Here is a 21,552-nt window from a genome sequence, read left to right as displayed (position 1 = left end):
GGTTTCACCATAAGTCATTAAATTCGATGATATCATTTACTTTTAAAAATATGATTCATATCGATAAACTAAAATAAGTCGAGTGAAATTAATAGACTTTTACAATTTGTTTATCTACATTGATGATAACATAATATCTAAAATAATTATTATAACAACAGCTCTCAATATTTAGTAGTTACGAGATATGACGCGGTGAGATGAATACGAAAAGGAATGCTTATATGGATTGACCATCGAATAAATAAGATCCTTCCGAGTACGATTTACAAGGCAACCGAGGATGGTGAGTTCAGATCGGGTAGGCCTTGTTGTACACACCTGGGCCAAATCCAGGAGGTACTAAAGAAGGTAATGTCATGAAAGTAGATGAAACGAGAGAGGTACGTCAGGACCGTAGCACGTGAAGATCCGTGTTTGCTTACCCCTTTGAAGAAAAGGCGTGGATGTATATACAGTCAAAACCGTTTCACGACGACATCGTTTAGCATATCAAAGGTCCCGGCTGAACTCTATTGTATTAGGTACTTAATAACAACGTCATCGGCTGTTACGCTTATCGGTTTTCATGACCAAATATGAGTTGAGACCCTTCGATGTCGTTACAACAAATTTTGACTGTATTTTATAATATACTGACAAATGTTTTTAAAGCAATCATAGTAATTTTATAAGTCCCATAAACATGACATATGGAATTTATTTCAGTATTTATCTATATGTGTAAGTAGGTGGGTAGGCCTTCAATGTCTGATACCCGATATAATCGCTAATGAAATGATATAATAGAAAGAAAAGCTAATAATATTATCCTATTACTTATAGAATTCATAAATAATTCCCAAAGTCCCTCATGTAGGCTGTCAAAGAAAATAATACCATAGAATATTGGTTATACTGCTCAGTTAAATATAAATATTGATGCCCTATTCATAGGTAATTCCTGGTACGTATAGTTCCGCTGGGACGCACAAGGTTCCCCCGTAAGTCCCGTATGTGGTACGCAACAGAACATAAAAGTTTATCCATTGAACGTGTTTAATTTGCTATAGCGAATTTGATAAGATCTAGACTAAAAATAAAATATCGCATTAGTTTGAATTAATGCCCTAAACTAAAATGAACAAAAACCCACTTGTTTACAATTTGAACTGTTAGTTTCATAAAAAATGTACGACCTCAGGGATGTGAGTCGCACATTCCTTTAGGTTTGAGGAATAAACTAATACCCATAATACTAAAATTGACGCGGACACGAATATGCATGATAACAGGATTATGAAGGTAATTTGTATTACTGTATCCTACTTTACGAATGAGAGCACCTAAACATTGTGCATATGTACACGTATCCACGCGCGATTACTAACAAATAAATACAAAGAAATTAATCCATATAATCCGATTAAAAGCAAAAGATATCGGTCAGCTAATGGCGAGAGGTCGTACAAGAGTTCCCTACGTGTTTAGTAGGGGAAAGACAGTAAGATTCTGAGTATAAAAGATATTATTCTTTACTTTCGTCTAATTATTTTCATAAGGCAATTAATTTCAAGAAAGTATAGCAAATATAGTTTCAGTGGTAACATGAGAAGCTTGATATAAATGGAGTGTGACAAGTTACGCGACATAAGTGCAGTACATACACAAGTTACTACTTCTATAATAATTTATTTAAAATACTTATTATCTTATGAAATTCTTAATCAATATGAAAGTGACAAATGGATACATAGAAAATGAAGAATACATAAGATTGACTCAATAACTGTTAAACCGATTAAACCTAGGCCTTCATAACAAAAGACAAATGAAATTGTGACCAACAATCGCTACCTATAATTAAATAAAAAACATGTTTATTGTTTTATTACTTCTTAATAGTTTATAACAACACATTGTCACGAAATGTTAGTATCAAAAATTCATTGCAAAAACAAAAAACCTTCTTGATAAAATATCTATAAATTGATCTACCATATACTCCTTTAATGTTTTAAATAAATATACTGCAATATTGTTTTTGTTGACATATTTTTCTTTCTTCCACCTTTCTCGTAGAATCTTTATTTATATAGCACAAATCTCAAGGGGGGCAATCGACCGAATTATTTAAGTATTCTGCTGAATATGCTATTATAATGTTATATTCATTATAATAAATAAATTAAATAATAACAACTCCCTTTGGCAAATTTTAAATTATCATAGAACATATATATACAAAGAAAGATAATCATGGATGATATTTGAAATATTCAAAAACTTATTATCAAATGAAAACACAAATTAATTGATAATGTTATGATAAAGCTATTTAGTAATTTGTTAATTAGTCATTATTTGTAAAATAAGTTATAAACTACTAATTTATTAATACACATTTAAGTAGGTAATGGAAATGCTTTATTCATTTTAAATGTTCTCAAACCTCATCATAAAATAAAATTATAACAGTGCTTAATTACTGCTTAACAAGTTTTCAAATAAATTAGAAATAATAAAACCTTATAACTGTTAATATGTTTGTCTTTACAAAGTAAGATTACAAATTTTACTAAATGCACTTACTTGTTGACATGTTATGAAGAGGGCTGCCCATACAAATATTCCAGAGACAACTTGCGCTGTGGTAGTCTGGAGAAAAATGGCCTTTGATATATTGTGTACGGGCTCAGACATAGGCTGAGCCGTGACATTGATGACTTCTTCAGCCATCCTGGAATAAAAAAATTATAAGATTAATTATATAATGTACTAAAATGCAAGCAAACAGAAGGTAACAACAGTAATGTTTATTCAAGGGATATCTAAATAATGTTTGAAATGCATCTACATAAAAGTTAAGTTACAGTTATTAGAAATAAATATAATTTATGTGTCCTAGAAAAATAGTATGTCTCAAAAAAATGTTTATGTGCTGTAGTTAAAAGTTTGATAACCATTTTAAAGAGGTTCAAATAATTAATTCTCTCTTTTCAATAATAAAAAAATATTACATGATCTCATTTAATAGTATTGTGTACAATCAATGTTTACTACAAGTTCAATGAATACTAAAATAAATAATTACACAGCTTCATTCAAACTGACAAATTAAAAAATTATGCACTTTTATAATTCTAACTAAAGTTTAGGCAAAGATACAATTCACAGAAATCATTCAATGGGCTATCATTCCACAACAAACAAGTAGATATTTTTAGATGACCATTTTAGTTACTAAGGTTTCACCTGCAAGTGACAAATCAGTGAAATTACATGACATCATAATTACAGGAAAAATATGATATTTGCCTTGTTTCAACTGCACTATTAAACTTAGTAGTATAGAGCAGATAAATTAAATTATTAAGCATATCAATTTAGCTACTTGATAATTAGGACAACTGAGATTTATTATCATAAATAATATATCAAAGCATATTGAAATAGCAATAATATTACGGAAATCCTAATTTCGAGGTCATTCTTTTGACATTTTCTTTTTTTATTGTATTACTTTTCTAGTGAAGGGCGAATTTTGCTTACGTTTAAGGTGAATGTTGGCCTTTCGTATCTTTGGAAGTGAAATGATTATCATACCTTATTATATGTCCCTGTTGTATTATTCTCTTTTAGTTCTTCGTACGTCAATCGTAGTCAACACTAAACATATTGTACCAGCTGCTTCATAAAATATCTCATTGATTTTCTTCACAAATATGTCACAACAAAAACAATTTACACTTCACAAACGAGACATTGGTTAAATTGCACTTCAATCAACAACAGTAACGAAATTGTTTGTAACAATAGTGTTTCAATGCATATATAATCACAAAAGAAGTAGATTAATCAGGCATCAACTATTATTCCTTATTTCCCAATCTTCGTGACGGAAGTTGGAAAACCTCGTTCTTTTTTAATAACAGGGTGGCCATTCACCAATTCTTAAACATCCTAAGCCACAGAATAAATCTGGATATTTTAATATCTGCTGAGTAGTGATAACGTTTTGGATGTAAATAAATCACGTAAAATAAGTTTAAATATTTTTACGTAGTACAGTTTTTAATCACATTTCAAAGATTGGTTTCGTTTATTAAAATAAGTCTGGTTTTTCACAGAGTATAAAAGAAACATAAGTTGTAGAGTTATTAACAGAAAGATATATTGTCAAGTGTCACTATTCAGGTAGAATTTAGCACTATCGAATTGCAAATGTCACCTAGCCATAGACAATCAACAAACTCAAAAATGTCCGTCGTTGCAGATGATACGTTTTTATTTTAATTTTCAATGTGTATTGTGTAACTAATGTGGCGAGCAATGTGAAGTATTTTCTCTATAATATTTATAAATATATAATAGGAATATCAAATACCAAACCAAAATGATTGTTCAAGAGCCGTTGCAGGTAAAATAGATAAATTAATATTTTATTGACTTCTGTGTTCTGGCTTCTCAGAATGTTTCAAAAAATATTTTTATTCACAGGTTATTGTATGGGATTGCCTCAATAATTATGAATACGACAATGCTATATTCTTGGCAGAAAGATTACACGCTGAATGTAAGTAAACTTAAACCCTGTTTAATATCAGATATTTTTAGTATTGATTTAAATTTAAAATTATTATTTTTGCCTCATTCTCGCTTCAGAGTGAACGTGACATGAAAATGCAATATACAAAGTATTTAAGAACACTCAATAAGAAATGTTTTACTTATTTCTAGTTAATTCAGAGGAGACTGCATTTTTACTTGGTACCTGTTACTATAGAGCTGGAAGAATTAATGAAACACATAATTTGCTTCAAAATATTTCATTATCACTTCCACAAGCTCGGTTCCTTTTAGCCAAATGTTCTGTAGATCTTAAATTGTAAGTACTTTACTTGATTAAAATTTATTGATTAATAAATTTTTTAAATGTTTTTTTTTTTAAACCGTCTTGATTTTATTTTAGTTATAAAGATGCTGAAAATGCACTTGGGACAAATATGGATGTTGTTGTTGCGGAATTTGGAGAACAGGCACCATATGCATTACAACTGCTTGCAAAAATCTACACTATCACAGAAAGGAAAAGTAAGGCTGCAGAGGCTTATCGAAAAGCTTTATCTTTGAACCCATTTATGTGGAAATCATTTGCTCAGCTGTGTAACATGGGTGAAAAAGTTGAACCAAGCCAAGTATTCCATTCAAGCTCTGAATTCTCATTTGGTATTTCAACACTTGTGAATCTAGTCAACAATTCAGAAAATATTTCAATTACTTCACCATTCATTCCTAACAACAATAGTATTAATAATACTGTTACACCTAATAATATGGTGACTCGAACTTCTATGCCCATGTCTACTAGTATAACTCCAGATTCACAGGTTTCTGTTAAAAGAATGCACAGTGTTTTCAGTGGAATTGCACCTATTCCATTTTCACCATCATTTGGTATGCTTCCTATGGATGAATCTCCAGCTATGTATACACCTACACTTACAGATTCTAATGAACAGAAAGCTATTCCAAAAATTGTCAATTCATTAAGGGCTCATGTTGGACAGTTGAAAGATGCTGTCTTCAGTCCCAGTGGTCCAAGATGCACCTTAGGACCTGCGCCTCGAAGGTCATCAAGACTCTTTTGCACAAATAACAGCAGTTACTCTGTAAAAGAAAATAATAAGTCACCCAGCCGTAAATTTGTTGCACCAAAAAGTCCTTCTAGAAAAAATAAACAGCGTTCAGTCAAGAATGTGAAATCAAATACAGAAACCAATGAACGAATTAAGAATGTTGAAGCAACTACTCCAACAATGACACCAAAGAATTCTAATGTGGTGGGACTGCTTAACTTGTTAAAAGACCTTGGTGAGGCTTACAAATCGTTGGCGTTTCTGGATTGTAAAATTGCTATAAAACAATTTAAAAATATATCAGCAAAACAAATTACATCACCGTGGGTGCAAACAATGATTGCCAGAGCTCATTATGAGTTAGCTCAGTATGAACCTGCTGTAAAAGTTTTTTCTGAAATAAGAAAGCAATATCCTTGTCGAACAGAGGGAATGGACATATACAGTACCTGCTTATGGCATTTACAAAGAGAGGCTCAATTATCTGCATTAGCTCAGGAACTAGTTGAGTTAGATAGAAATAATGCAATTTCTTGGTTGGCTGCTGGTAATTGCTTCTCATTACATAAAGAGAGGGAAACTGCTCTTAAATTTTTCAAAAGAGCTGTGCAAATAAATCCTGATGCTTCATATGCTCATGCCCTTTTAGGTCATGAGTACTCTGTAGCGGAAGAAACAGACAAGGCATTATCAAGTTTCAGAACGGCTGTTAGTATTGACCCTCGTAACTATGTTGCATGGTATGGTATTGCTACAGTTTATGCAAAGCAAGAGAGATGGAAATCATCTGAAATGCAAATTCGTCGAGCATTAACTATTCATCCTTATTCAGGTGTATTGCGCTGTCAGTTAGGGTTAGCACAAGCTGCATTAGGAAAAATGGATAGAGCCCTTGCTACCCTCGAAAGAGCTGTTGCTTTGGACACAGACAATCCACTGTGTAGATTTCATAGAGCTTCTGTGTTATTAAGGGCAGGAAGACCACAAGATGCCCTACCTGATCTTCATCACTTAAAAGACATGGTGCCTAAAGAGTCTTCGGTATATTACCTCCTTGGGAAAGTTCATGATAAGTTGGGCAACTCACATTTAGCTTTAATGCACTTTTGTTGGGCTACAAATTTAGACCCTAAAGGCATGAGTGGACATGTCAAAGAATCATTTGACCCATCAAAACCAGAAGAAAGTTCAGAAAGACCATAAGATACTGTATCATAAACATGAAACTTGAGTGTTCAAAAAAATTATCTTTTAAGTCCTTCACTAAACCATATATAAAAGAAAAGGAAGAGATTTTAAAACTTTTAGTATTTGCCTTATGAACTTGACACTGGTTTGGTGTAGAATGCTCATGTTAATCAGTATATTGAAGCTATATACCTATTCAATTTTGACTGAATGTACATAGAGATGTCACTTATCAATCTCCAGTCACCAAAAACCATAATAATTTAGTGGGATTGGTTTGTGCATAGCGGTAGTATATTTGTTTATATAGAATAAGATGTGGATATTTCTTTGTTTATCATAGTTAACTGTATAGCAAATAAAACAATAATATCTGGAACGATTGTGCTTGTAACACACAGGGCTTTGATCTCAATGTGGTGTTTTAAATTTAAATGTATTAAACAAACCTTTTAGCATTATGACTACTCATTTTGTTAAAATCATGCAATTGTGAAAGTAACCAATTGACACTAACCGCAGGCGGTTTTAGAAATCAATTCAAATCAACGTTATTTAAAAGAAAATTCTGTTCTGCTTGTAGATTCAATACCTATATGATATTTGTAAATATTAAGTAGATTTGTGTCAATGGATGTATGAATATAATTAGCACTATCGTTTAAACTCACAATTCAATTGCAAAATGTGATTAATGTCTAGACATCAATATAAACCTATAAAATCATATTAAAAGTACGAGTGTTTTATTCTTAAGTATAATTAAACAATTATAAAGATTCTTATACTTTTTATTACTTATAAAACTTTCTTAAACTTAATTTTAATATACATTTAAAAATGAGAAGTGGGTTAGAATGATACATTTTATAATTGTCAATTCTAAAGTGCAATAACTCTTGAGTTTAATTTTGTCTGGTAAGCAATATGAGTACCTACGTATTTTTTTTATCGAATGATTAAAGTGATACAAATGCTTTTGTAATAGTTAGGTACACGGCAAAAATATTATTAAATAGACAATCATATTAATATTTAACTTGCTTATTCACTTAATATTATATATCAAATTGTTTGTGTTGTAATAACATTAAGTTGTACAGCGTTGCGTCAGTTGTGGTCTCGCTTATACACTAGTGCCATTTCACTCACGCGAACTATTAGTATTATATGCGAGTAACTAACTGCGCCGCCGTTTTTAAACTGTCAAAATTTAGGATCAACATTTTTTCTAACAAAGTATATTTAACTAAAATTGAATACCTCCAAGTTCAGTTCAAAAGAAAACAAATATTTATTTACATTTTATTCATTCATTCACTCCATCACAATATATTTGTTGTGGCCCAAAAGTCAAATTAATTATTTAAACAAATGGCTAACTAAACTCAAATGTATATAATACACGTCGAATTTAACGAAAGTAGGCTATCTAATATATGGACATGCTATGAAATAACAAGTGTATGCCACGTGTTATCAATTTTATTTTGGGCCATAACAAATTAAATTATATTTAATATTCACATTTTAAACAAATTTGTGTAAAATACTATCTAGGGCTTTTCTTACGGTTGGGTCATTGAATAGTTGGGCTTTGTCTGGTTTGGGAGGTGTGATTTTAGGGGGCGGCGCTTCCTTCTTATCATTAAGGATGCTGAGGATTCTCTGTTGCAAGTCCACTTGTGTCTTATTAGTTGATGCAGCCGGTGCTAGGGGTTCACCTAACTCTATTTTTACTTGCTGTCCTCGCTTTTCCTAAAAACCAAAACTCTTATAAAATTTAACTACCACTTAAGTAAGTAAAAATATATTATTATGACAGCCAACTTATAAATAGACAAAAATACATAAGGTAGTAGTTACTAGTGCTACGCGGTAAGGGAGCGATCAAATATTACGTCAAGCCATTTTTGGAGATTCTTGAGCCCTCCATGAAACGCCGCCGTAACGTTTTCTGTATCTGTTATAGTATGCGGTGTAAAGTGGAAAATAATATTAACAATAACGCATAATTCAATCCCCGCCCCGCATCGTAACATTTTACAAGAGGAACAACCCCCCTCCCCCAAATTTTACGTTTACTAACGTTTCCCTACACATTTTAATATGGCAAATTGTTATTATAGCGTCGGGTCTTTCGGTGGACTAGAAAAATGGTAAATTGTCTGCTTAATCTCTAACACTGATCTCGTTCAGTAATGACGGTAGACAATTTTTTATAATGAAGGTAGGCAATAAAATCATATATACCTGTAAATATTCCAGGACTTTATCATACTGCATCACAGTTAGGTTTCTTCCATCAGCCAATTGTCCAAGTAAGGCATACACAGCTTCTCTTCCCGAGGGACCTCCTCGTTGTACCTCTTGGTAGTTCCTTGATATTAATTGTAACGCGTCTTCTAGGGGCATGTTTCTGTGCTCTACAAATATTTAATGGTCAATAGAAAGATAACTTAGTGCTTGCAAATTAGGGTAGACAGTAAATAGTTTTTTGATAGTGTAATCTTACTTTATTTTGTATAAAATTAAACTACTACTACTTAGTGTATTTTGTTTCAGTGTGTTCATAAATAAAAGTTTATGGTGTAATTATAATATCATTCATACCTTGAGGCAATCCATGTAAAATAGTAAGTGTCATTGACCTATGCTCTTGATTCTGTGGCATCACAAGTATTGCATAAAGGCAGCCTCGGGAGGCAATATTCCCCAATACTTTGCCAATTGGCACATCTTCCATTGGAAACAAAAGGTCCACTACTATTCCAAGCCTTTTTAATCTACCCTCAATGTATTCGGCATATTCTCTGTAAGTGTATGCAGGTTTATTGATGACGTAGCATGCATCTAAGTAATGTTTGTCTGTCTAATCCTAATACTGTATTGAAGTTTAATTTCGCTGCCCGCCGGCCCAATGTTTGTGATCGAAACATAATATGGGTATAACTTAAGATAACTAACACATGACAACTTGACGTTTGTTGACATGTTTACTAGTTCCTGCGACGCCATCTTACATAAAGAAGCGTTTTGGCGGGATCTTGAAAATATTTTCAAGTTTTGTTAATAAGAATAAGCGATTTTGCTGTCTATTGTAACGGACTTCAAATATAATATTTTATTATAATTTGTTTCGGTTTGCGCTGCTTAATTTATAATATATATATATACATAATTCTTAAATGCCAACAACAAATTTCTTGGCAACGATGTCAGAAGTCAGGTGACCGCGTCTTATATAACTATTACAAACATTTTCAATCTACCCTCAATGTATATATGTAAATATGCCTATTCACTGGAAATGTTTTTTTGTTGTTGATATCAACTTACGTGAGCATTTTCGATACGACAATAATCTCGCAATCGTTCCGTTCTGGTACTGGCAGTTTACGCGGATACTCCTGATACCGTTCGAAGCGTTCTCTTTCTTGCCATTCACCTGAAAATAACGGATATAAGATTTATTAAATACGTAGATTGTATTGTCCGTTGTTAACATAGGTTTTACACATTGAAAGAAACCACTTTTTTACCGAATTGAAGAAGTGGATCACAGCAATTATTTTAATTTAGAAAACTTTAACGATTGATAAAACAACTCGAACAACTTTTAACACTAATTACAACCTAACTTAAATTTTCAAATAATCATACTTTTTTGAAGGAATAGTTAATTTTTTTGAAGCCGGACCGCAAATTGAACTATGGACAAATAATTACTTTTGCTAATTATTTGAAATATAACTTGAATAATCTCCGCGCTATATGGGGGACGGAAATCGCACTATACGAAAATGCGTTATACTCGGGGGGATTACTGTATACTCATTTACCAAGATCAACAAAGAATATAATGAGCAAGTGACAAAATTCAAATGATTTCCATCGTTTCTTACTTATATCATTTCCCACAACCTAAATCATTTAAATTGAAATATCTTATACTTAAACCAAGGAACGAAATTGACAATTGACATTACCTCTTCCCGGAGATCTGTCACGGAAGGCCGGAGCACCGCGTCCTCTCCCACGACCCCTCGGCCCCCCACGTCCCCTGCCTCTCATGCCTGGGGGCTCGCGGTTGTCATTCCAACTCCTATTATAAATCTCTTCTTGCATATCTTCTTCTGATGAATCCATGCCCACAAACAACAATTAATTATATATATATGTAATGCAAGTAGTGCAGGCCTAGGGGCTTGATCGTACAAACCCTTGGGTTGGGTTCCTATCACAGTACCAATGGTGTGCGCTTGCTGATTTATTATCACAAAATAGATATAGTAGAAAAAAGATACAGGTCATATACCTTTTTCTCCAACATAGTTGCCTTGGTTATCATAGAGATCATCTTGATTATCTTCTACCACTATTGGAAGATTATCATTCAGAGCAACAGCTGGTGGTACATCTGGCTGTATCAGAACCACCTCATTCTGAAGTCTATAAAAAAATTTATGACTATCTATACTCTGAACACATTATTATTCATATTGCAAACAGTTTTGGCGCATCAACTATGCATTGGAACTTTATTATAAAACTACTTGATTTACAAAGCATCTATCTTTCTTCATTAAGCTGTATAAAAAATATGAAACGCTGAAAATCAATTGTGGCACATTTTTAAAAGAACATTGCCAAGGTTTGATGACAATTCAAACTGTCAATCACTATACAAAATTTACACTTAAACCCCTAATATATGAAGTAACATCAAATTATGATGTTAGAGTTAATATTTTCCTTAATTAAGTTCCATAAGTAAAATGAAACCTAAAGAAACCTGAAGGAAACCTTTTCAGCAAAGGATAATTCAATCATTGTGCAAGATTATATTCAACAGCCTTTAAAATTATAATATTTTTTTAATAAGTTTGTTGTTTTCAATTATAATGCAAACAAGAATAAAAAAAGGGCTTAGATAAACACTGGACTCACTAATTTAGGTAATTTTAAGGTGAATTTTTTTAGTAGCTAGTTTTTGCTTCTCAGTTCAACTCAAGAAAAGATTTCACAAAGCACTATACAGAAATGAATATGAAACATGCTTGAAGGGTTCTTTCAGGTGAGAATATAATTCAAAATCAGCTGCAAACCGCTTCAAGTTATCTTGCTTAATATCATGGTTTAACCATTTCTAGGAAAGAATGTGAGATTAAAAGCATTAAGATAGTTATTCCTATATATTTTCTTCTCATAACTTGAAATGCCAAAAAACCTATTGACAATATTTATCAATTTAAAACTAAATACAAACTTGTCGTTTTTCAAAACAGATTTGACATTCAGTTTCCGTCCTTTGAACATAGAGCCATCTGCTTTAGAAATTGCATCTTGGGCACTTGATTCATTTCGAAACTGTACAAAGCCGAATATCCTGTTAATAACGATTCCATCAATAGGTCCATATGGGATAAAGTGGTTGTACACTTCGTCAATTGATGAGTCGTCTTCCATAATACCGCCAACATAAATTCGAAGATGCGCGGTAGACCTGTCTTTCATCGCAGTGCGACCAAGGGTCAGCATGTCTGTAATTGGTGACCATTAATAATCAAATTATAAAGGTAGGATTATAAAAACATTAAAGTTAATAATAATTAATAACTAACCTGCCATTATTGATAATTTGACAATAATTAAATATATAATAATACCGTTCCCAAATTCAAGTGATTAAACAAAAAAACGTCTCCGTTTTATAACATATTAAGATATATAAAAGTACAAGTTATGATTGAACGTAGAAAATTTAAAAGAATATTGTTATTTGTTAATTCGTAAAAACATAGGTCACAGGATAAAAACAATGCTGTTGACATATAGAATGTGGAGGCCACAGTATATTTCAGAGGAGACTAAAATAGAGTACAAGACTAATAAGACACCACCACACATCAGCAATGCTATACTAGAATATAATAATTAAAGCGCAGACAACTAAAAGAAAAAATTTTGATGAATTGTGTTTATCATTTTTTTATTGCTTTACTAATATATGCGAAGCAGATAACATGTGTTGTATGTAACTTGTTTATCTTTTCTTCATTTATACAAAGATTTTAAGACTTTTAAGGTCTGGTCTTTTAAGGAGACTGGTTAGGTCTCATAGTCCTACAGACACACAAGCATATACATATACGAGTTTATTTGTGATTCGACGTATTCACGTCAGGAGTTGTAAGGGTTTACTATTTATTTCAATAATATTTTCCCCTAAAAGTTATACCTATATAATATGTTACAAAATCAAACATATTATATAATTAACCTTTTTTTGTCTCTCCCATAATCTTCGGCTTATTATATCATGTATTTAATAATGCCATTGCCATTTGGTATATATTAGTATACTAAATACTAGTATGGTCTGTAGTATTGGTATAGTATTTTTAGTCTGTAGGTAGTTTCAAGTGAAGAAGTCTGTTTACAAATTAATATTTAAGGTTAGGAAGTTTTGCCTGCCCATAAATCCATTTGGCTATTTTGCAAAAAGTAAGTTATACATTTACAACTTATTATTTTAAGTCATTTACTTAAAACCGTTCCATTATATCATTTGATAATTTTGTTTAGCTTTTATTATTTCCAAAATATTGTATATATAATTAAATTTCAAACAAATTTATTAAATTATAATATGGGATTATTATTATTACATATAACAAAGTAATTTTTATATAAATCAAAAGTTATATTTTTCAACACCTAATGAGCAGTGTATTAAATAATTTAAATTATAAGTTTGAAGCGCAATATTTAATCAAAAATAATTTTAGTTTCAAGGTCGAAATAAGATAAAAATGGCTAAAATGTTAGACTGCGCATTGTGCTGCGGTTAGTGATAATTTTTCTGATATCTAAATTTTTTTTAAGATCCTTCAAATTATATATTTCAATGCCCCTTCGAAGACTTATGTATAATGGAATGAAGGCGTATAAATTAGCACTGAAAAAAGCATTTACGGCCAAGAATTTATTCTACACAAATGTCATAATTTCTATATGCCTCTCTACCACTGGTGATTTCTTAGAACAAAATTTTGAATTGTATGTTAAGGAAATAGAGAAATATGATTACAGGCGTTCAGTCCAAATGGCTGTTTCTGGTATGACAACTGGTATAATTTGTCATAACTGGTACATTTTTCTAGATAAAGTTATAATAGGTCGCACATTTCAAATGGTTATTAAGAAGTTGCTTTTAGACCAGTTTATTTGCTCCCCAATTGTGATTATGTCATTCTTTGCTACTGTTGCTATTTTTGAAGACAATCCATTAGGAAGCTTCACAGATGAAGTAGGAGAAAAATTCTGGATTCTATATAAAGCAGAGTGGTATGTGTGGCCACCAGCACAGATAATAAATTTCTACTTTTTACCTACTAGATATAGAGTACTGTATGATAACACCATTTCATTGGGATATGATGTCTATACATCCCATATAAAACATTATAAATCAAAGAAACATTCTAAGGAAGATAGCAATGACAAGATAGATAGATGAATGCAATAATAAAATATATTTGATTGGCCTTATATATTGTAATGATAATAAATTTTTATAATATCTTTGAGTTTGCTTTTAGATAACTATATTTTTTATTTTTTTTCAGGCATTATATAATGCAAGCAATAGCTGTCACATGGAGAAAACTTTCTACAAATGCACGGTCTGCTAGCTCAATCACTAACTTAAAAAAAATAGGGAGAACAGCATTTAGTAATAAATACTTACTTTATACTAATGTGACAATATCTGTAAGCTTATCAGCTGTTGGTGATCTATTGGAACAGACATATGAATTGTACACAAAAGATATGGAAAAGTACGACTTTAAACGGACTATGCATATGGGCTTTTCTGGTGTAGCAGTGGGGGTACTTTGTCACCACTGGTATAAAGTGCTTGATAGGTTTATTATAGGAAAAACAACCGATATGGTAATAAAAAAACTACTTTTAGATCAATTAATTTTCTCACCAATAATGATTGTTACTTTTTTTGGTAGTTTAGCATTATTAGAAGACGATCCTATGGATAATTTTAAGGAGGAAGTGAGACAGAAGTTTGTTACTTTATATAAAGCTGAATGGATGGTATGGCCTCCTGCTCAAATCATAAATTTTTATTTTTTACCCACTAGATTTAGGGTTTTATATGACAATACAATATCTTTAGGATACGATGTTTATACCTCACAAGTGAAACACAATAAGAACAATTTGAGAAATGCAGACCGTATTTCAGTTTGATATAGGTTAATTGCAATAGATAGTCAATTATTTTATTACTGTACCATCAGATGATTATTGTTTATAATTATTTTAATGTAAATATTAATTAGTAAGAGATAAACTCGAGCTGTGATTGTACTAATAAATTATTTATTTTTACAAACATTGTTGTTACCAAGTTGTAAAAGTCGAAAATTATTACATATCAATAAATACAGTAATGACTTGTTATGCAGTAATTTAATTTGGTGTTAAAAATTGTTCCTCAATAGTAGAATCTCCTTTGCTTTTTCTTAAATTGTGTAAAACATTTCGTACAATAGAGTCCTCATAGATTTTGTCAGGCCATGATTCTGATCGTCTGTTTAATTTGGCCTCTTCTAACGTAGGCATTCGACTTGTTCTTGGAGTACCAAAATGTGATCTATAGGATCTCCGACTCTTCTGGAGACCTAGTAAAGACGTCAATAGTTTATCTAGTGTCGCAATATCATTTATATTAGAGTCTTTGTTAATATTTTTATGAGGCATTCCATTTGAAATTATACTTGATCTTATCGATGTAGGAGTTCTGGCTTGTAGACCAATTGTTCGGAAAACCTGTAAAAATATCAATTTTAATAATGTCAAATTAAAAGAGAAAGTTGGTACATCTGCAGTTTAGTACCAGGGTTCCCATCCGTACGATACTTACCTTGACTGTAGAATAATTCAATGTTAACGTTTAATGAAACTGGTTATTATCCTGGTAGATACTACTAGTCGATCATTTTGATCCATAATATGATAATTGTACAGCAGTAAAGAATTCTAGAGTCAAGTTGGCTCCCTGTGACTTTGCCATCATAATAAAAATTAACACTTCAATTAATAAATAGACTTATAAAATAAATCTAAATACCTCGTCTGCATTGTGACTTTGATAGCTCATACGTTTTACTTTACGGTAAGTTTCATCATCAAGCGCCTCTTGTACAGCAGCTTCTAACTTATCCCTCATTGCCTCGTCATCTTGATTAAGGTCCTCTAAGACTAATCTGAAATGAGGTTATGAAAAACAATAAGTGCGAAATTGGCGTTAGCACTTGAGTCGAGCCGCATTTTAAGCCTAAATATGAATAATAGCCATTTCCATTAATGATGTTAAGGCAAGTCTAGACACAATATAGACAATAAAAAAAAATTTGCGCTTTGCGGGATCTCTATACTACGGCGGTTACGAGTTGCAATCGGCGAGAGTTACTGCAAATTAAAACTTTATTTGATTAATAATTTTATGTTAAACAATAATTACTCACTCGGTTATATCATCGTCAGAAGCAATATTATTTCTGTTAGCTTCACGTGCTACTTTGATGTCTTGTTCCCAAAAACGTCGTAAATCTGGTGTCGACGTGTAGGGGGCGGCAACCTCTTTTATTTTTAAGAATATAATAGCAGTTATGAATATGCAAATAACATTTACAATGGTCAGACAGCAACTAACAATTCCTGAAACATTATTTTTCATTATTCCATGCATTTGACCCCTCGCTATAGAGTGTACCTGAGTATTTTTATTAATAAATAAGTGGGAAGTTACCTCTTACCATAACAAACCTCTGTCGCTCGGAAAACTGAATTTAGGTCATCCAGGATAAATGAGTTGACGGGGGCATTGACTGAGAACTCGAGGCTTAGAATTTTTGCTCATTTTTACATTATTATAATATTTGTAACTACTATTTACTAATATAAAATGTCCTTACCATTAACAGCAAATTCAATCGGCAAATAACTGTGGTATAGTGGTTCGTAAGTTGAATTTCCCGTATACGATTCCCCTTTTAAATGTGGTATTTTGACATCAGGGTATAAAAGCCAAATGCACGCTAGCGCCCAGAATAATCCCTAAAACACAAGTACTTTTTATTTGGGATAAAGAATTGAAAAAGTTTTTAAACATGCAATTTATATATGTTTGTTTTAGTTTTATGATCTTACTACAGATTGTTCTCTGAAACATAGTAAATATAATAAATCTCATAGCAATAACTTTTTAGAAGTACAGCGAAATCTCTATAACTCGAAATGCAAAAACAATGGAGTTAACGAGTTTTCGACTTAACTTCGAGATACACATGGTTTAAATTTCGACTTACAAAGGTGCCATTTGTAGAGTACAAATAAAAGAAAACACTAAGAATTTGAATAAAAATCCACTTAAGCTTTGTAGTATATCTTTTTTACATAATAAAACGAATTACATATTAATCAAGTAAACGGTATATGAAAAATAAATCCGTTAACTTTTGATTGAAAAAAGCTTTAGTATTAATGTATGCATTCATTGCACGTGTACAAGACAAAAAAAAAGATTAGAAACCCCGAACCCGAACATACATTTTAGATTTTATTAATTATATTTCGGGGAGTTCCAAGTAGATGTCATTATAATTTACTAAATACGACTTAGTCATCGTTTTTAAATTCGAGTTATAGAGTATAAATATGTATTATGTATCAATACTTCGTAGGGAAATAACATGCTGATGGAGTTACAAAGTCTAAATAATTCGAAATACCGCGTATTCATCGGATCAGCAGAAGGGATTGGCAATTTTTTTTGACTTACTGAGGATTTCGACTTAACGAGGTTCGAGTTATAGACATTCCACTGGGTTACGAATTATTTTCCAAACATAAACGGGTCGTGCGGCTCGGAGCTGATTTTAATAAAAATATTTCGATATTTATAAAATATACGTTATTTTTGTATATTATTATATATATACAGATGAGTTTTTGATGATGACATTTACGAGCTACAAAAGTCGTTCCGTTAGACAACATTTACGTACGTGAATAAAGTTGAATTGAAGGTCTTACTTAATTATGAAATAGGTTTATATAGGTGTCTGTCTGTTATCCTGTGACATCTTAAGTCATTATATTTGTGAAGGATTACGGCTTTCGTGAGCGATGCACAATTATTATTTAATAAGCTATATAGAAATTGTATTTTGAAACTGAAACCTCAATCATAAAGTTTATTACCAAATCTTACACTATAAAAACCAACTATGATATAGATCATATTAAATGTTAATTTGTAAGAAATGCTATTTTAAAAGGTATGTTGATATAATATTCGTTGGGAATAATGTTTGCTATTATGAATTAAATAAAAATCAGAAAAAATGCCGATTTGGATAGTGCAAAGCGTGTTAGATCATCTACCTCTATTCAAAGAAGATTAGTGTTCTGTGTAACACTTGCAGAAATGGAGACAATATATGTAGTCACGAAATTTTGTTATATTTTAGTTTTATAGATTTTGGAATATATAATCATAAATATACATACACAATTAACAACTGGTGGTAGAAGCGAAGCAGATATTGCAATACCAATGAGCGGACCCGCGCTTCCTTGAAGGAGTGCCAAAGCCACTCCTGTGCCAGAGGTCAATGCCCACAGCACTCCCATCCATAAGGATCGCACATTACCCCTAAAGTATTGTGTATATTGAAGATTATTTCTTGCAGGTACAAGGTTGAAACATTCTTTTTTATATGCAATATCAATTATTATGAAGTCTCGTACCTTGCTTTCATTTCCTCCGTCGGCCAGTCACCATATCCCCAAGGCATTGCAGTAGTTCCCAGAATAAGCCCGAATATGAAGCCAAAAAGTAAGGAAACCAACATCCCCATGATAAGACTCTCAAAACCACTTCTCACGAGGCTTCTATCGGCTATTATTGTGCCAAATGTTATCGACATCACGGGGCCCATAAGTGGTGACACTAACATGGCCGCTACTATGTTTGATGCGTTGTTTTCGACCAGACCAAGCGCGGCCAGGGAACTGTTACAGTATATACATAAATACATATAATAAATCGATAGTTTTATAGTGTTCAAAGTTGCGGTTTGTCAGTAAGAACTAGCAAAACGACTTCTACAATTCTGGCTAACTTATTTTTCGGGAACGTGTTGCGCATGATAATACATAAAATAAAACATATGTCAGTAATAAATTAAATGATCTGTGTTCACGTAAAACGTAAGAAGTAAAGTATATATTAATTATATATTTAATATAATTATAATTAGCAACTGATCTACAGAAGCGAATAAACTCCTCGTTATTGGGTACGGAACTTTCTGTTATTTGGTAGGTGCTTAAATTAAAATAGAAAGTTATTTTTACTTACTCAGCTGTGATGATTAACGTAAGATAATCGAAAGACAATTCGCCGCCCCCTCGTACGCCGTCAACAACTTGCTTCACTGTTAACTTTGATCGAATCGACTCGACAAATTGTCGCCAACGTCTCGCATCTTCATTTTTATTACTATGAACACAAATTTGAACAATTTAGATTCACGCTTAAATACTTATTATTATTTTTATTGTAATTATAAAGTCGGCTATGCATTACTTTTTGTCAGTTCAGCTATGAAAAATTAAACAATTACTCAGTAGTATATGCATGGATCTAATCTTTATAATTATTTGAATTTCTATTTAATGACTATCCAGTATGAAGAAAACTTAGTTGTAAAGAAAAGAAAGTAGAAACATTCTGCAAAAGAACTAATAATTGTTTGTCGGACATCTGGCATCAGGTAAATTTGGCCAAGAATTTGTTTTTCATATACAATAAATAACGTACTTACATTATCGTCTCTTCGTCGATTTTACATTCGAACGACGAATGTACAACATTGCAGGGGAGGACGCTGTAATTTTATACCAAAAACATTTCACATGTCTGAAGTTCAATATTCAATATTCAAGCGTCGACGTTACAGACAAAATAATCGAGATCTATATTATAAGTTTTGGGTTCACTCGGGTACCTGAACCTTGAATTACAGCCTACCTAATTACGGGATACCTGAATTCTAGGAGCCTGAATTACAATTCAGGCTCAAGATTCTCAGATTCTCTAGATTTCTTTTGTACTTGGTTAGATGTATAAGAAAAAATTACTTTCTCTTTAGACGATGTGGCATATACAAATTAAGTATATGTTACCTTACAATAGATTTGCAGTAAACTCCAATGCCAAACTGTGTGAGGCAGTGCAGCATAGTCTCACATTTGTCTCCAGTGGAAAGTGGAAACATTACTTCGAAATAATTGCCCGTTTTGTCGCTAATCCACACTACATGCTCCACTTCCAACTTTTTTAAAAGTTCTTGCAAAATCTGATAAAAGAAAAATATACATTTTCTAAGCATTTTTTCATAAATATAGTGTTAAATAATGAAACTTATATTAAGGTACAGGGATATAAACATGAGTTTATTGCATACCCATTAAATTTTACATTAGCCCACGTATGCTGTAAAGCACTCGAAACTTCAGTCTAATCCAGTGCCGGAATAAGCCAGCGCGGGGCCTGTAGGAAATTCTATCAAGGGGCCCTTGGTTTCCTTTAGGTTCTCAAGTTTAGGGTTCAAATTCGCGCGCCCGTAGCATTTGCTACTCTTGCTACGTGGCTTATCCGCCACTGGTCAAATCAAATTCGCCTTAAATTCCATTAGAAAAGTTTTATTTAAAGTGTAGTAAACTAGTTAATGAATTAGGTATAAGTGTTTCTAAGTATTATTTTGACAGTAAATATGTACTGTAATGTGTATATTACCGATAATTGCTTCTGTAATCTACTAAACCCCCCTTATTTTACTACTATCCTATGAAGAGTTTACGTGTGAGACTACTGACTACTGTTTTTTTTTATATTAAAGATATTACGTACATTTTCCATCGTTATGAGTTCATCATTTTCGCTTATCTTCTGTAATCTGTGATCATATCCATCGTAAGCCCGTTGAGTCAAATGTATTGGTATACTTTTAGCATTCTTATTCCGTAATTCAACTTCTAGCTTGCATTTTTCGGAATCGACACAAATTAAGTTCCTTGGCTTACCATACTTAAGTAAATACTCAAAATTACTAGAAGGAATACACACAACAAATATTACACCAGGCATTTCGAATAGTAAGCGGATACTCAATGTCTTGAATATAAATATGTCGAGTTAATTTAATTATTATGTTATTATCGTTCAAGTATTACTTTAGCGAAGTGCCCGTTAATTGGGTATGAGGAAGATGTAGTCTGAGCACCTGTGACCTAACCTTGTTATGTCTGTCAGAAGTAATAAAAGTTAGATCAAGGGTAAGAAATTAAACAGTCCATTAATTACTTTAATCACTATAATTCACTATTATTCATTTCACTGATTTTATATACTCATAATTTATTCAATTTCGCTACTACACTTTTTAGTTGGCTTTTAACTGCAATCGCGAGTAGTATTTATTTGATACCAAATTAAATAAAATACAAAATTACAAAAATCTTATCATTCTTAATTTTAATTATTAACAGTTATTTATTTTATTTTAATTTAATTATTAATAACTAATCTAATCTAAGCCTTTAATCTTATTCAAAGTATCGACGATATTTCTATAACAATATCGGACTCGGT

At 31.9% G+C, this 21,552-nt stretch overlaps 6 protein-coding genes across 8 annotated transcripts in view; 3 read left to right on the top strand and 3 right to left on the bottom strand.

Moving 5' to 3' along the window:
• The window catches only part of LOC123711750 (transmembrane protein 184B), a 33,134-nt gene extending 29,113 nt beyond the window's left edge, over positions 1-4,021 (bottom strand). The window contains exons 1-2 of one of the 2 annotated variants that reach the window (XM_045664490.1): positions 3,586-4,021; positions 2,572-2,719 (exon numbers count right to left, since the gene is read on the bottom strand). In XM_045664490.1, the coding sequence (XP_045520446.1) occupies positions 2,572-2,718 (147 nt within the window). In that variant the 5' untranslated portion in view covers position 2,719; positions 3,586-4,021. The remainder of the gene's footprint in view (positions 1-2,571; positions 2,720-3,585) is intronic. The other variant, XM_045664491.1, reaches the window with a different exon arrangement.
• A 194-nt stretch (positions 4,022-4,215) lies between these two features.
• On the top strand, positions 4,216-7,586 carry LOC123711686 (cell division cycle protein 27 homolog). Of its 2 annotated transcripts, none has more exons than XM_045664386.1 (4): positions 4,216-4,399; positions 4,480-4,555; positions 4,720-4,867; positions 4,952-7,586. In XM_045664386.1, the coding sequence occupies exons 1-4, from the start codon at positions 4,376-4,378 to the stop codon at positions 6,819-6,821; spliced, it is 2,118 nt and encodes a 705-aa protein (XP_045520342.1). In that variant the 5' UTR covers positions 4,216-4,375; the 3' UTR covers positions 6,822-7,586. The 2 variants fall into 2 exon arrangements, with proteins under 2 accessions (XP_045520342.1, XP_045520343.1); XM_045664387.1 differs by having other exon boundaries at positions 4,365-4,399; positions 4,645-4,867.
• Positions 7,587-7,637: 51 nt separating this feature from the next.
• LOC123711687 (nuclear receptor coactivator 5) lies at positions 7,638-12,626 on the bottom strand. The gene is made up of 8 exons (XM_045664388.1): positions 12,431-12,626; positions 12,076-12,349; positions 11,125-11,258; positions 10,796-10,942; positions 10,146-10,254; positions 9,420-9,619; positions 9,060-9,232; positions 7,638-8,564 (listed from the first exon to the last, which is right to left on the bottom strand). Exons 1-8 carry the CDS (start codon positions 12,435-12,437, stop codon positions 8,337-8,339), a joined length of 1,272 nt encoding a protein of 423 aa, XP_045520344.1. The 5' UTR covers positions 12,438-12,626; the 3' UTR covers positions 7,638-8,336.
• A 594-nt stretch (positions 12,627-13,220) lies between these two features.
• On the top strand, positions 13,221-15,290 carry LOC123712500 (mpv17-like protein 2). Its single transcript, XM_045665614.1, has 2 exons — positions 13,221-13,313; positions 14,438-15,290. The coding sequence occupies exon 2, from the start codon at positions 14,448-14,450 to the stop codon at positions 15,075-15,077; it is 630 nt and encodes a 209-aa protein (XP_045521570.1). The 5' UTR covers positions 13,221-13,313; positions 14,438-14,447; the 3' UTR covers positions 15,078-15,290.
• On the top strand, positions 13,630-14,387 carry LOC123712501 (mpv17-like protein 2). The gene has a single exon (XM_045665615.1). The coding sequence runs from the start codon at positions 13,717-13,719 to the stop codon at positions 14,326-14,328; it is 612 nt and encodes a 203-aa protein (XP_045521571.1). The 5' UTR covers positions 13,630-13,716; the 3' UTR covers positions 14,329-14,387.
• On the bottom strand, positions 15,204-21,048 carry LOC123712499. The gene is made up of 10 exons (XM_045665613.1): positions 20,812-21,048; positions 20,085-20,257; positions 19,724-19,786; positions 19,258-19,398; positions 18,645-18,908; positions 18,405-18,549; positions 16,808-16,949; positions 16,358-16,550; positions 15,961-16,096; positions 15,204-15,659 (listed from the first exon to the last, which is right to left on the bottom strand). The coding sequence occupies exons 1-10, from the start codon at positions 21,046-21,048 to the stop codon at positions 15,300-15,302; spliced, it is 1,854 nt and encodes a 617-aa protein (XP_045521569.1). The 3' UTR covers positions 15,204-15,299.
• Positions 21,049-21,552: the final 504 nt, after the last annotated feature.

This window comes from Pieris brassicae, chromosome 7 (assembly GCF_905147105.1).
Source record: "Pieris brassicae chromosome 7, ilPieBrab1.1, whole genome shotgun sequence".
Lineage (NCBI taxonomy): Eukaryota > Metazoa > Arthropoda > Insecta > Lepidoptera > Pieridae > Pieris > Pieris brassicae.
The sequence above is the reverse complement of the archived record's forward strand: the minus strand, read 5'-3'. Positions and strand labels throughout refer to the sequence as shown.